The sequence below is a fragment of the Rhinolophus hipposideros genome, assembly GCF_964194185.1.
Source record: "Rhinolophus hipposideros genome assembly, chromosome: 6".
NCBI classification, from domain to species: domain Eukaryota; kingdom Metazoa; phylum Chordata; class Mammalia; order Chiroptera; family Rhinolophidae; genus Rhinolophus; species Rhinolophus hipposideros.
In genome coordinates, this window is record NC_138052.1 from 43,452,034 (window position 1) to 43,468,527 (window position 16,494).

Sequence of the window (16,494 nt, forward strand, 5' to 3'; positions counted from 1 at the left end):
GAATGGAGAAAGAAGTAAAGAAAGCACAGGAGGGATCAGCAAACTAAAAATATACATTGTAATTTTAATATAATACTGTACTTCATTTTTGTTTTTACTACTAAGTTTTCAAACTAGGTTGAGTCTTATGTTTTAAAAGCCTTCACTTTCCCTTTTCACGTCTATTTGCAGTTTGACAATTTGTTCTGGCATAAGCGGAATGAAGTAATCCCAGATTCAAAGGGGTTGCTAAAAGGTACAGGATTTTTATTGGGTTTCTAAGAGTTCCACGGGGCTAATCTGTGTTCTTCCTTCCAAGGTGGATCGAATGTCTTTCCCATGTGGCTGCACGAAAGAAGGATGTAGTAACACAGCAGGTAGAATTGAATTCAATCCTATCCGTGTCCGGACTCACTTTTTGCACACCATAATGAAACTTGAATTGGAGAAAAACCGAGAGCAGCAAATCCCCACCCTGAACGGCTGCCATGGTGAGATAAGTGCTCACAGCAGTTCCATGGGCCCTGCCTCCCACTCTGTAGAGTATTCCATCGCAGACAGCTTTGAGATTGACACTGATCCCCAGGCTGCAGTGCTGCACCTGCAGTCGGCTGAGGAGTTAGATTGCCAAGGTGAGGAGGAGGAGGAGGACGAGGAGGAAGAGGAGGACGGAAGCAGCTTCTGCAGCGGAGTCACTGACTCTAGCACCCAAAGCTTGGCGCCCAGTGAGTCAGATGAGGACGAGGAGGAGGAAGACGAGGAGGAGGAAGACGAGGAGGACGATGATGAGAAAGGGGACAGTTTCGTGGAAGGTTTGGGTACCACCCATGCCGAAGTTGTTCCTCTTCCTTCCGTCCTGTGCTATTCTGATGGCACCGCCGTTCATGAAAGCCACGCGAAAAATGCCTCTTTCTATGCCAACTCTTCAACTCTGTATTACCAAATAGATAGCCACATTCCAGGAACTCCTAGCCAGATCTCTGAGAACTATTCTGAAAGAGATACTGTCAAAAACGGTACCCTCTCGCTGGTGCCTTACACCATGACCCCGGAGCAATTTGTGGACTATGCCCGACAAGCAGAAGAGGCCTATGGCACCTCCCACTACCCCGCTGCCAACCCCTCTGTCATCGTTTGCTGCTCCTCTTCGGAAAATGACAGCGGTGTGCCCTGCAATAGCTTATACCCCGAGCATAGGTCCAATCATCCTCCAATGGAATTTCACTCATACTTGAAAGGCCCCTCCCAGGAAGGGTTTGTCTCTACCTTGAATGGTGACAGTCACATTTCCAAGCATCCTGCTGAAAATTCTTTGAGCCTTGCAGAAAAGAGCAGATTGCATGAAGAGTGCATCAAATCACCCGTGGTTGAGACCGTCCCTGTCTAGTAGCTTAAGTTATTCTAGGACCAACTGTTCTCCTATTTAACTCACTGTATGTAATTGGATTTCCTGGGCTCATGGTTGTTTAAACTGACCACCAAGAAAACTTGGACTGTAGTGAATCTTCCAGACTGTATTTTGTTTTCTCCTTTGTAGCTACGTGACTGTGGCATTGCACAAATACAGTCTTTAAGAGGATTTTAAAAGATTTCCGACTGTTTTGATAGAAAATGCTAATTTTAAAAAGCATATCTCACTATTGCCTACCTGTCAAACTGTGTGAAACCTGCCAAGCTGTGTAGATCAGAGCTCCAAGTTTTGGATTATCGGGCCTGTGCAAGATTATTAACTAAGACTGGGAAATAATAAGATTTAGAGTCCTACTTTTCGATATATCTGAAGATGATGGTGACTTTTTAATGTAAAAGTAACTATTGTAAGAAAAAGATCTAATTGTTCCATCTGTATTTTATTTATGGTAGTTAGAAGTTATGTTTTGATGAAAATGAACAGCAGCATGTTCTTTTAAGCTGAAGACGCATAGTTAGTACCACCGAGCATGCCCACATGGATTGCATCTGGAATCCGTTCATGTTTTTATGATCATGACTGATCAGATTTGCAAATACTTTCTTAAGGGTGAAATAGGCCTATTTTTGCTATTTTGGACAAATAAATGAGTCTATATGTGCAGGTCCTTACACAGTTTTCTCTAAAGTTAAGAGTTAGGACAATCCTCTGGTGAGGGTCTAGTTCATTGCCCTCCCTCAGTTGACTCCAGAGATGGAGATAGAAGGAATTGCCTTTCTTTTTTAAACAGCATCATCTTGGTTCTTAGCTTGGACAGCACCTTTAAACTCTACTCCCCTACATCAAAATGCACTTTAGTGCCCCTTCATGGTACCTGGTGAGGGGTGGGGACTGAGAACTCTTTGAGATGAAAAATTTTAATTTTTGTTAATCTGTAACTATTATAAGGTTCATATAATTAATATAGAGGAATCATCTAATGATACTTTAGGAAGGAAAAATGACCTGTTTTCCTTTGTCACTCTCAAGACCTAACTCAGTAAAAACAGAGGAGGCTGAGGAACATGGAAGAGACACATCCTCAGCAACCAGCCTTTCCACAACGTGATCAATCCATCTCTACAAAACGAGTGTGTAAGGAGATTTTCATTTAGTGACTAGCTGATGGAAGGGAGGGCCTCCACCCAAATACTCAACTAGGCCTTACTTTTTGAAGCATTTTGATTTCTCTTGCCTGGGAAAATTAACAGAACAGTCCAGAATGCATTGAATGCTTTCTAATTACCTCACGTTCTCTTGTTAAAGGGGACAGATAGAAATAAAACATGCACTCCCCACCTTTAGATTATCTGCACTTGGTTCATCGGAGGACTTCTAAGATCCCGTTTTCTTGTAAATTAATTTAGATGACTAAATAATGTGTTTTACCTTCCTTTTTCAATGCAATATGACTATGCTAAATCTGTTTCATATTTTTGAACTTCTGTTGTTATACCATTTCACATTTTATGCCTCTTTGAAATGTGAACATGCCTTGCTATTCAATGATTGCATCGCTACTTATGTTTTGTCTTTTAGACTTGGATGTTTAGAAATATGGATATAAATATATCATAGATTCCAATTCCTTAAAAAACACTATTTTATTTATTGAGCATAAAAAAATTTGACCTAAGTCCTCCAATGGAAAAGTTTCTACTAAAACTTGATTTGGGAAAAATGTGTTTACTTGGCAGCTCTTTGATGATACGGTTGGTTCCTACCCCTTTTCTACCCCAGCACTGGGCCAAATTTATAACCATTAATATTAACATGAAAGGAGCTTTGGGTTTGCCCTTATGGAGGTAGCAGTAATGAGGCTGGGGATGTTCCTTTTTAATGACGAGTCCTTTGGGCTAATCAGATTGGGGTTTTGCTCAAATCTTTGTAGTGATGATACTTTATGAAGGAAAAATGACCTGTTTTCCTTTGTCACTCTCAAGACCTAACTCAGTAAAAACTGAGTTGTCTACAAAGTTACAGTTTTTAGTTCATGATCTCCAAATTATTTTCCCCTACCAATACAATCTAAAGAGCACAGGCCCAAAGAGAAATATGACAAGAGGTTATTGTTCCTTCATTCAAGCACATGAAAGAATCATGTGTGCCCTGTGTCCTGGATCATTACAAGCCCTTGAAGTATTTACCTATGAAGCACTCAGCTTATTCTTATAACACAGTATGGCAGAATGGGGAAGAGGTGACTCTGGCTGGGCAGAGTTGAAGAGTAGAATGTAAGTCCAGTTTCTGAAAGGACAGATATGTAATTCAGTTCAGCTTGATTTTCACAAGAAGGCTGTCACCTACTTGTTTATGTATGGCCGGTCTCTGTTTTGTGGCTTCATTTCCAAAAGGATGCTCAAACTAGAAATAGACACACACACACACACACACACACAGCTTATCCCCCTATCTGTTCAATTGGAGTTGATAATCATTGCTACACAGAAGGATTAACCTGCCAACCATGAGAACTTCCATTCCAAATTTTCATATACATAACCTAACCCCTAAACATTTCTCATAAATTACATATACAAGTTATCTATTAAAATACCCTCATATATCACACAGACACACACACACACACACACAATAGATGGATACCACACAGTGGGTAATGACAAATTATAGGCAGTGGCCAAAATTCAATACATTATTTTCTACTTAATTTTTCCCACCCTAAAATCTGGTTGGGTTTTATGATCTAAAAATGTCATCTTAAAAAAGAGCATAATTTTTAAAGATATAGTTTGAAAATATTGAGTCAAAGTTGCAAATAATACTAATGATAGAATCATTTCATTGTTACTTCCTTTCCCAGAAAAGCTGAGAGAGCACAGTGGTCCATCTGATCTTTTTTTCCCCCATTAACAGCCCTTCTATTCAACAAAAACTGCCCACATGCCAGGAAAGTGCTTGCTATAGCTTTTCTAAGCTTTTTAAAATGGGGATCAAGCTAGATGCAGCCAGTTGAGACACTTAAGATCTTTATACCAAGACACAATAACCTGACCTGCAGCTGTTGCACTGCCCCCGTAGTAAGTATATCTAACCAAATTATAGCCTTTTTTGACACACAGCTTTTTAGTCATTCACTGTCAATAGCAAAGCTTCCTAGTTGGTCCCTGTTGTTTTAGCATCAGTCCTCTACCTTTTACTGGACCTTAATTCCTAGTTATAATCCAGGCCAAATTGATTTGCAAGTCAAGTGGATAGAGCAGCTTGCATTTCCTTTGTCATTCCTTTGGGAGAGAGAGTCCATGAAAGAGATTTACTTAAGTTCCCCCCCTCCCATTGCTTGATCATTGATTATTAAGACATAAGTAAAATGATTGTCTCATGTCTTTTGGTTAATTAAATTATATAGTTACTTTTTTGTATATATAAATTACTTTTTAAAAGGCAATCTTTTGTTTGTGATGAAACTTTATCTTCCCTATTGTCAGCCATATATAAAATGTGAAATTAATATTTATTAGAGTGATAAAATATTCACAATCATATGTGACTCAACAATAGCCCCCCCCCCCAAAAAAAAAAGAAAGAAAAACTGAGTTACAGAAACACAGGCTACAAATTAATAAAGAAGCAAAGAGATTATAAGTGATTGTATTCTTTAAAACTTTATACTCTAATAGATGACTTCTGGGAAAAATTCTAGTTTGGTTATCATTAAACAGGAAAATATAATTTATTTCCTATAAATTGATAAATCGCTGGTTCTTTGATTAAACTTCTGATTGTCATACAAGTTTATAACCCTTTGGTCTTGATATTTAGAATGTATTAAGTACCAATTCTTTCAACAAATATTTATTGAACACCCACAATGTTATAGGAACTGTCCTAGGTGGTAAAAAGGGGGAAAACATTGCAAATCTAAGGGATTATGATGATACAAAGTGGCATGAAATAATCAAGTCTCATAATCCTTTTAATTTGTGATTTTGTATAGGGATATTCGAAAAAGTGACATCAATTCCTGTCTAATTACATGAAAACCATAACTAAAAGGATATTTCTTTTTCCTAAATGAGTGTGATTCTCTAGAATAGGTCCTCCTTTCCTCTGCCCCCACCTGAAATTTATTAATTAAATCTGGACTTAGCTAGAATAACCGAATTGAATGAGAAAGAGATTTTCAGCTAATTGCTTCTTCAGTGTGAGACCTATATAAAAAGTTACTGCTCAATTTATACTAGCAAGCTCCTAGCAGTCAGTTTCAAAGGCGGACTGATTCATGCATACCCAAGAAACATTTCAGGAAACCTTTGAAAGAACAATGTGGAACGCAACCACTCTTCTATTTATAAACAGCCTATCAAAATAGCAAAACCCTGGTTCCCGGTCCCTGCAGCCAAAACAGGGAGGTCATTCGCTCCTTCTCGTTTAGCTGGAGTTACAAACCATCAGATTACCAGGTGGAAAATTGACATCCAGAAGTCAAACAGAGACTGCCTATTTAAAAGGTGCCACAAAGCCTTCCATTTCTCCAAATATGACTTACTCTTTCTCTTTAAAATGGCATCTGCTCCTATTCTCTCGCAGAGTTTACAGTGCCATTGTAGTCGGGATAAAATACCAGCTTTAAATGGGAAGTCCCGTCATGCTTTCAAAGGCAAGACTTGAGTGTCAGTTGAAACTTGAACTCTATAGATCCTTGCTTAGCACAACCAATGACAAAAGTTTAAAACCTTAATCTTAGTTCTAACACAAATTTGCAACTACTGATTGATTATGTTATTCTTTCTGAGACCTCCTAACTTGTGCTAGAGTAACTTAAATGCCTAAGCCAAATACCACAGCTTTGCACAAATAGCAGAGCTCATCACACACGTTCTGTAGCATTAAATACTGTAATTGACTGAATTTAACTAAATATCTGCAACTTGAAACCACACTAGAATAATGAAAGTGCCAGGGAGGGGTATGGGTGGAATATAAGCTTAATCAGTGGTGGTGTCTCCTCAAAACCATACAGTTTCAGCAGACTGAAAAATAATTTTATTATACTAGAACAACTAGATTCGCAAATGACAGCCTGAAACCTAGAAGGGGCAGTTACCATGTGAACACTCACAGGCTTGGTGTCACTCACCATCTTCTGCCCATCATCTGCATCACTTACATCTTAACTGTCTAAAAGTCATTTGATGCTTTAAATTAATGCTTTAAAAATAAACGCAGAGCTACAACGTGCTAAAGAAACTTTGTAAGATATGAACACATTTTATATAAAATGACTGATAGACTTGTCAAAAGTAACGAATATGGAAATAAGAGAAGTCTTTAATATTTTACCTTCCAAATCTGTATTCAATGTGACTTTAAAGTAGTCACTTCTAAGTTTTACTTTAACTCCTTTCGTAACTTTCAACCTAGACCATGAGACTCCCTTTCTAACCAGTGTAGGTTTGTTTTTTTGTTTTTCCCTTTCTTACCAGAAATTCAATCTCAAATGCTCACTGTGAGCTGGTTTTTACCTAGTGAGCTGTCCTGGGGTTAGTCTAACTCTGTGCTGTCTGGGTGGTAAACGTTATGCCTTGGGTTTTGTATCCTGACAGTGGTGACTCAGATTGATGGGAAGTAGGAAGGTATATACAACCAGATTCAAAGCCTAAACCAGTTCATTTTTTATATGCAATTTTTATAATATAGTTAACGTACAGCCTGCAATTTTAGTAAATACAGGTACTTGTTATACATTCATGGAAAATGAGATGATTTTAAAGATTTAAGTCATGCTGACTACTTTCACTGGTGAAATATATCACTATACAGGGTAATTGTTCTTTATTTTATACTTTACATTTGCTTATAATTCAAGCAAAGCCAACTCTAGTACGTCATTTTATTACATCTCATAAAAGTTTCTGGCAGAACTGAACTTTCAAAGGAATATGATAGGCTTTATTTGGGATAATATTTAGATTCAACAAGCTAAATGATGCCATTCCTTTCTCTGCATTACTCATTACTATGGTGATAGTCAGGTGAGTTCAATAACTCATTTTAGTGACATGGTTGAGGCCATTTAAATATTTTTAAGATAATATATATTAACTAGAAGGATTTAGGAGAAGGCAAATTTATGATAGAAATTAGACTTGCCTTTGCCTAAGTTAATTTATGTGACCTGATTGAATGGTTTCAGTTACAATTTTGAAATGGCTTCTTTGGTAAATATCCCTCTTTTGTTTTTCTCACTATAGTTTTACCTGGCTTATGAATATCTTAAAAGATATTTATTAATGAGTTTTTGGAAGGAAGTTGATTTAGAAAATATCTCTTTAAAAATCATCTAGGTGCTTCTATCCCCAGAGATCTTTATCAAGTCCTCCGGATAAGACCAGAAACCCCCTTGTCCGGGGTCTGGCCTCCTGATTTAAAAATGAGGTTGAAATTTCTAACTTTATAGTGCAGTTTATCCAATTTTGTTTTGCTCTTCCTTTTTATGTTGGTGACCAAACTTGCCGCCTTAGCCATAAAAAAAGCCAACTCCCTTTAAAACAAATTCAAAGATCTACATACCATTTTGAAATTTTACTTAAATATGAAAGAGATGAAATAAAATCCAAATATGAATTCTCAAAGAAGAGAAACCTAAATATCTAATCCTAGGAAATAAATTGCCTGAGGTTAATTTTTTTATTTGTTTTCATGTTTACTTACTTTTTTATTTATTTAGTGTTGATCCTTGTGTGGTTTAATGATGCCTAAATGATATCTGAACTTGACAATTTTCAATTTAAGTAGTTGGCAAAGTCATTTCCTATGTACTACAATCAAACAGTACGATCTGCTGTCAAAGGTTCTTATCTGAATCTTGATTCATTAGGCACTAGGTATGCCAAACTATTATCTCAGACTAGTTTCATCTTTTCAGAATACTCATAATGGCCAACTGTGTGTGAATAATGGAAAGTTTGAAATTGTTCTGTATTCTTTAAATTTTATAGTCCTGAGACTAGAAGAGATTTCCAGAGGTCATCTGGCTCATCCATCTACCTCCAGGGAAGACTGTCACTCAGGCATGCCCGACAGGATAGATGCCCATCTATTCTTCCCATCTCTAGGGAAGGCGGTTTCCTTGGCAACACAATCCAGTTCTCTTAGGTTTTTCTCACAATAAAAAATATCTTGGCCAGTCTTTGTGAGCTAGGCACCTGGCAACAGCTGCGGTGATTTGGGCCATTGTACTGGGAGACTAAAAGAAAGTTGGGTTTCCCCTACCTTTGATTACTACATTTGATGATTTCATCGGTCTCCTAAGAAATCCAGTTTTTAAATATAAAGATGTGGATACTGAGACAATGCTTAGTAACATGACCTGCTCTCCACAAATATGACTATAGTTGGGTTATTTTTCTTTGGTTTTGCCATCGCTATGATGTCAGGAGGTAATTTCAGGAAAAGTGAACATTTTCTAACTTCTTCCTTCTAAATAAATACCTTCTGATTAATCTTTCTTTACCCTAAACTGACAAATTAGAATCTCAAGTTTTTCCACTTCTGGGGAAGATGGTACCAGCTGTGGAGAGTTTGATGTGGAATAAAATGACTCCAGAGAAATTACTCAGCCACCATTTGATCCCAGGCTTTATCTCCATGTTATTTAAACAATGGCTGCTTGCCTTCTCAGGAATCAGCAAAGTGATTTTAAAATTTATCATCCTGACAAGGCCTGAAAACAAAGGGAGGCGTCTGGGAGGGCTGAAATTTTTTTCTGATTACATCACTTGACCCAAACAACCCCTGAAGCTTTCAGAGTGTTTTCTGTTTGCTTAGAGTTGCTTCTAACTCAGAGTCAGAAGTAACCTGAAGATAAGGAGCACCCTCAAAATCAACATTTCCTTTCTCCATGGGATTTAGGTATAGCTGCTTGTCTCCCCAACTCAGATGCTCTTGTGAAATGACAGCCACATCAATGTGGTTGCTCCCCACAAATAGCATGAGGGGAAATAACCCTTTTTGCTTTAAAAAAAAAAAAAAGAAAAGCTATAGAATGTTTATGTAAAGAATGTTGAATCATTTGGCCCATGTTTTAATTGACTCTAGGCACCTCTGTGGAAATAAGTCTGAGGCGTAGTTCGTGAAACATGTTTCAAAAGTGTTTGATGTAAAATAAACGCTAGACATTTACAGAAATAGTTTTTAAAAATTAAAAGCCTGTAGATTACAACTCTGTTCCTAAGAACCTCAGCCTTTATTGTGTCTTAGTAAAGTTGATCTGCTTTCATTTAGTTTATTGCATTTCTGGTGTAATAGCCTCTTAAGATAGAACTATTAATACATATGTACTGGTTAATGCCTGTTAACGCAGAAAATGGCACTTTGTTATTTCAATGTGTTTCCCTCAATGTCACAGGGTATATCAGTTTGATAGGAAAAGGTCATTTGACATTGGTCAAAAATGCATTTTCCCCATTTAAAATATATATGTATAATCAGTTGCATAGACAAATGTCACCTTTTGCAGTATCTTTATCGGAATCATAGTTTTAGACATCACCTGTGTATCCACTTTCCAGCTGCCATAGAAATTTGGCACATTTACAAATTCTGGTGAAATCTAGCGAGCTGAATGTAATGGTAGATCAAATGATCCAAAGCACTTGGGTGTTATCCTTCAGTCTATGTTGTACCATTCACACACTGGGAATGGTCTTTACACAAGGGAAGTCTTTTGAGAGTGTTTTGATTTTGTTTACTTGCTGGCAAAAAAATGTAATTTAAAAATTCAGTGAGATAATCTCACTAACGTTTTTTGACTTTTTGATTGATTTTATCTTTTAATTGATTTCTGTTATTATTTTTACTCAATTTCAATAGTAATCTAATCACTTAGAAAGGTTGAAAGGGGAAAAAATCAAACAATACATGAAATCATTATACGCTAAGATGTCATGTTGTATGTCACACAGTTGCTAGATTGATTTCTCTTGTGTATAAGTTATAACATCAAAGATGCCAAAGGGTATATAAAATAAGCTACAATAATATTCAACAGAACTTAACCTGGACTTTATGTTGTAATAATTTATTCATAATAGCCGTAGTCTTCTGTATTTATATTTTCAATATTTATTATGAATGACATGGAAATTCGTGTATTTATTGTGGCTTTTTATTGCAGTGTGTATATATATATACATATATTACAAATAAGCATTTTTAAGTCATATCCTTAAGTTTCTTTTATTAGTGGCACTTGTATTATGCTGTACTTTTTATTATATATTGTACAATATCTTGTCCATTTGTTTGCAGCAGAGTAAAACTGGTTTCTAAGTTGTATAACTGTTAAATATTTGTTGTATTTTGTGTAAACTCTTTGTTCTTACACCTCCCTCTCTAAGTATAACAGAGACACGTCTTACAAAGTGTGGGAAGCCAGTGCCTGTGAAATGGCTCATTACATTATCATCTCAAAGATGTGTTAACTTTATTATGTTTGATCTTTAAGTGGAGATTCTTAATAACATTTTCTTCCTCAATTATTCAACCCCTTCAAGTAATAATGTATAAACAAATATGAGGGCCAGAGAGGAACTTTCTAGTCAAATTAAATTTGAAAGGGCATGTTTACAAAGACAAATGCAACCTCTTTAATTCATCTATTAATTATTTTTGTTTTACTTTGCTTAAAGCAGGATCTGTGTGATTCGGTGTTTTGAATATATGTGTGCACATAGGTCCATATATATACTTATTTGTTTAATAATGGTGACTTAAGATAACCAAACTTATTTTTATTGGCAGTAAAATGAGGAGAAATGACAATGGATCTTTCCTAATATCCTATTATATGCAAGTTCCTTTCCTCAAACAATTTGTTTTCTTATATCTGGACACTGGATTTATATTTTTGAAAGTTAAATACTAATAAGTGATTGTGTGATTATCCCAAAACTCAAATTTGGTTGTGTTTCTTACTTAAAATATCTTCTGTGGTGTTCCTTCCTCATTGCCAACAAAATAAAATTAAAACTCTTTGACATGCCCCAAAAGATCACCTAAGATCAGGGTATAACAAAACTCTCTAGCCTAGTTTTGCTCACCAAACTCTCTCTTGGCCTCTCATGGCCTCGCACAAGACAGACGGGTTAGACTTCACCTGCTTCGCCATTGTCCCTGCCTGTTCAGCTTGCCCCTTTTGCCCAGAATATACACCCTGCAACCCCATCCTGACAGCATAATTCTAATGACATCTACTCATTTTTCAAAAGAAAACTAAAATATCGCTTTACATTGCTTTTCTGATTCTCCTGAAAATTAAGTCCCTACACTTTTATGCCCAATACAGACATTTATTAGAGCCTCTAAGACTCACTGCATTCTCTTACTTACGTATCTACTCCCTCTACTGGACTCTCTAAGAACAGAAACTGTTTTGTTAACTCTCATGTCCTTGGCATCCAAGTTTAGTATCTGGAACATAGTAGATGCTTAAAATATGTTTACTGACATAAGCGCAGTACAAAAGTGAGTGGTGTATTTGCAGGAGTTCAGCTGAGGGAAAGATGGCTGGCTGAAAGGGAAGAGAAGGTGCCAGTCTCGGGGGAGGAGGAATTTCACCTGATAGGGGACATTCCATTTTCAACATGATGGAACAGCTTGAAGAAAGACTGAATCAAGACTAAGTCACCCCCTTCTGCACAGAGCACAACAATGTTGCTAAGAAAAGATGATTTACTTTCGGGAACAAATGAGCAATCAGATGAGGAGAATCTATTCAGATATCGCAAAGCTTTAAAGACCAGTCCAAAGAGTCTGCCTTGTATCCCTAGAGAAATAGGGAAATCCTGAAGCTAATAGAAGAGGAAGTTCAACCAAATAAGAGTGATGTTTAGCCGTGTGGAATCTGGTTGCAGTACACAGACAGTTTGGGAAAATGTGAATGCCAAAGTAAAAACCTTGTAGCTATTGCAATCACTGTTTCAAAAAAATAATTGTCGTGGCCCTACTCTGTTTAGAATACTGTGCTAGAGAACCAGAGGGCAGCAATGAACAAGACAGGCAGAGTCCCTCCAGACAAACAAGTAGAGACGTGTAGCTGATGATGGCAAAGAAAAGGTCCATTATTTGAAGAACTACTTAAGTATGAGAGATTAAGAGTAACAAGATTATGAGCTTAAAATACTGTAGGTGAAGTTTGGGGAAGGATTTAAGAGAACAGACATATTAACAGAAACTAGGATATTATAAAGGAGGAAGAGATGTGTTCATATTGGACATTAAATGATGTCAGAATACTCAATGAAAATAAGAAATGAACAGAAAGAGTCTACAGTTTAGATAAGCATGTAAGATTTGGAGTGAATGAATATTTTAAGAGGAGACTAGAAAGAGAAAGAGGGTATAATGGAGAGGACTGAACTGTTAAAAGGCTGGCATTGCCAGTTGTGCTCTCCAGAAGTGGATGCTGATATCTATATATTAAAAAACCTCTGGTTCTTCCAGGACAGAAGAAGTCTACTGCAATCAATCTGCCCTCAAGTCTCTGGTTCAACTCCAGAAGAGCAGGCCATATTGAGGGCTCAGTATCTGTCTCTATTACTGGCAGACTGTATATTTGGTAGCAGTAGAGCTTTGTCAACCTTGGTAAATGGGAAACCTTGCTCATAGACCCAGGTATAGCCTCTACGTCTTCCACTGTCACCAATTCATGTGCCTATCATGGCAGGACTAGAGCAGCTAATGGCAGAGACCGGCTGCTGTCCACTGGCCAGATTATTCTGCCTATATCAATACTATCCAAAACAAATATAATGTGAGCCACAGAGGTAAGTTGCATTTTCTAGTAACCACATTAAAGCTAGTAAAAAAATATATATGTATATATATACGTGTGTGTGTGTGTATATATATATATATATATATATATATATATATGTATGTTTCATTTAACCCAGTATATAAAAATTATCATTTTAACATGTAATCAGTATAAAAATCATCATTCATATTTTACATTATCTTTTTCTGGACTACTAGGTCTTTGAAATCCAGTGTGTATTTTATAATTACAGCATGTTTCCATTTGGACTAGCCGCGTGAGGCTAGTGGACATAGTGTTGGACCGTACAGGTTTAGCACCTCTTCCGTGGTTGGATGCTCTCTGGTAGGTGATAACATGTGACACTAAGATCTTCATACTGTGTGCCCACTCCCATATGTGTATCCACAGATCCTACCTCAGACCTCCTTTTCCCTGATCAATCTCTCTCCTTTTGTGCCCCTGACTAGTCAGCCACTAGGTGAATTTGATTTTATTCACCTCTGTGCATGAGTCCATATATGTTCTAACAGAGCCACTTCTTGCACACAAAGAGAATGACTGGGTGTACCACCAGCACTACCCATTTTAAAGCTTTTCCCTAGCCACTGTCTTTCAAAGCTAGCCCTAAGTGAGGCTGCAGTGCAGCTGCCATATATTTTTTGGCTTGCATTGAATCCACCTTAGCAAAGAAAAGTGGTGTTTTTACTCCTCCATCAGTTGGCCATAAGGAATCTTTCATATGGAGTGAGTGGTGAGCTGAGGGAGAAGTGCTGGTACAACAGTAGGAGATACCATGAAAGACAGGGCTACCTGTTCATGCAACTTCCTGTGCCTTCCAGTCCTGACTGTACTCGATCCCAGTTTTTCTACTTGTCTTCAACAGATTGCTACTAGTCTTGTTTTAGCGTTTGATTTAGTGGCCTTGGTAGAAGCCAGCTCACGATACATGGTTCCAGAGACATGGTCACTTGGTATTGCATAGTCAGGCACTTAGTCTCTACAAGGTCTCAATAATATATCAGAAGTTGTTTTTGAAAAGCCATATAAATGACTGCTACAAGTGGTAATGCCTAGATCCCAGGGCCTATGGTGTGATTCTACAGAGGCACTTGCCATAACCTCTACACTGCATCTTTTGCCACCACTGGTACCCACAATGCCATAGTGGCTGCGGGTCACGTGGCCCAAGCAGAAGGGCTTTGTGCACTGCAACCAAGACCTGCCACACACACCTCATCTGCTCTATGTCCCACTCAAAGCTGGCAGTCTTTCATGTTGTCCAGACGTGGAATATGCTGGATCCAGTACTTGGAGAGGCTTACCAGGTACTGTGTTTCCCTCCTCATGGTGGGAAGTGCAATATTCAGTAATTTCTCTTTACTATAAGGGTGACGTCCTGGAATGCCTCAGACCACAGGATCCCTAAAGATTATACTGATGTGGCAGGCCCTTGAATCTTCGAAGGATTTATCTCCCCCCCTCCAGAGTGTGTGTGTTTTACTAAGGCCTCTAGCAGGCTGACAACGTATGGCTCATCTACCCTGATTAGCGTAACATCACAAATGAAGTGGTACTCTGCAGGATGCCTAGAGTCTAGATGTCCTTGTAATATATTATGACAAAGTACAAAACTATATATATATTGTTGGCAGTTTCATGTAAATGCAAACAATGTCAGATCCTCTTTTCTAATTGGAATAGACAAGAATACATTTGCCTAATCAATATCCTTATCCATGTTCCTGAGGTTGGTTAGGCTTTTCTAGCAAAAATACTACATCTGGCATAGCGATTGAGGCTACTACTTGGTTGAATTCTCAATAATCTACTCATTCTCCAGGATCCATCTGCATTCTGCAGGGGCTACTCACTACTGCATTGAGGTGACTTAAGTGGGGATATAATGGAGACCACCACCCATTTAGGTCCTTAGGGGTATCACTAATTTCCACTATCCTCCCTGGACCGCAAACTTGATTTGTTTTATTTTGATTGGGGTAGGGGGCAGGAATAGTTTCAGAGACTTTCTCTGAGCCTTCCCTACTATTATAGCCTATATCCCACAGGCAAAAGGTCTAGTGTAGGGATTGCTTATATACCAAATATGTCAATCCCAATTACGGACTTGGAAATAGGGAAAATGACCACTGGATGGGTGCACAGACCCAGTAGACTTACTGTAAACTAGATCACTGTTGATTACTTGCTTTATGTATGTCCCTACTTGAACAGGGGGCTCATGGTGAGGCTTCAGTTCTCGATCATTGTCAAGTCTAACCCAGTATCAAACAGTCCTCTAAATGTTTCGGTATTCCCCTTTCTCTGGTGATCCAAATAAATGGTTGTAGATCTCTTTTCAGAAGAACTGGGGGGACCCTTACCATGTATATTTGTATGATGTAGCTGGGTCTTTTCTCCTAGATACCTGGCCTTCTTTTGGGTCATTGGGTCCGGGTCTGAAAACTAACTCCAGTCTGGAAAGTGGGCAAGAGATATGACAATATTTTATTGGGGTGACTACCTTCATGCTCCTAGTCATCCATCCTAATTTCTAGTGATGTTATAAACTGAGAAGTACCCTTTTTGGCTGCCCATCTATTTTGTGTATAGATATACCAGTTTCTATTAACCATTTCCATTACTCTCTGTGGGTCAGTACCCCTTGGTAACTCTCATTCTGCTGCTCATTATACTTGTATCCTCCTGCCTTTAAGCAGTTACATGCCATGACCTGCCCTCTATTGTTTTAGAGTTCTATCATCCCCTAGGACTGCTACCTTAGGCCAGGAAATGTCTGTGCTCCACATATCATCAATTACAGTGTCCACATTACCACAAAGTACCAGGTGCAACTCCAAAGTTCCATATTAACTGTTTTGGGGGGTCATGCTTGGTAACAAATGACAGATTGGATTTTCTAGAAGCTGACTCTGAAATGGAGTTTAACATGCAAGATATTTATTAGGTATCAACACCCTATGGAAACAAGGGGGAAGAAACAATTGAACAGAGGGATAAGTTGAAATGTGATGCAGGTCTGTCAAAGCCTTAGCCCAACTCACAGGGAACCCTAGAGCCACTGTGGCCCATTGGCGTTATCCCCTAGTGAACAAAAAATGGCAGGTCTTTATAGCTCCCCACCATGATCAGTTATTAAATGTGAGTACCCCAGGTAGGTCACACTTTTAAGCAATACATCTCTCTGCAGCTAAGACCATCCTGAAAGAGAGAGAACAAGTCAGGCCTTATGTGACTTTGGGTGGTACATCTCCATGTCTCA

The 16,494-nt window shown here is 38.1% G+C and overlaps 1 protein-coding gene across 3 annotated transcripts in view; it reads left to right on the forward strand.

The window, feature by feature from the left end:
* Positions 1-11,304, forward strand: part of CSRNP3 (cysteine and serine rich nuclear protein 3) — a 204,860-nt gene extending 193,556 nt beyond the window's left edge. For all 3 annotated transcript variants that reach the window (XM_081051135.1, XM_081051136.1, XM_081051137.1), the window contains one exon: positions 299-11,304. In XM_081051135.1, coding sequence (XP_080907261.1) covers positions 299-1,366 — 1,068 coding nt within the window. In that variant the 3' untranslated portion in view covers positions 1,367-11,304. The remainder of the gene's footprint in view (positions 1-298) is intronic.
* Positions 11,305-16,494: the final 5,190 nt, after the last annotated feature.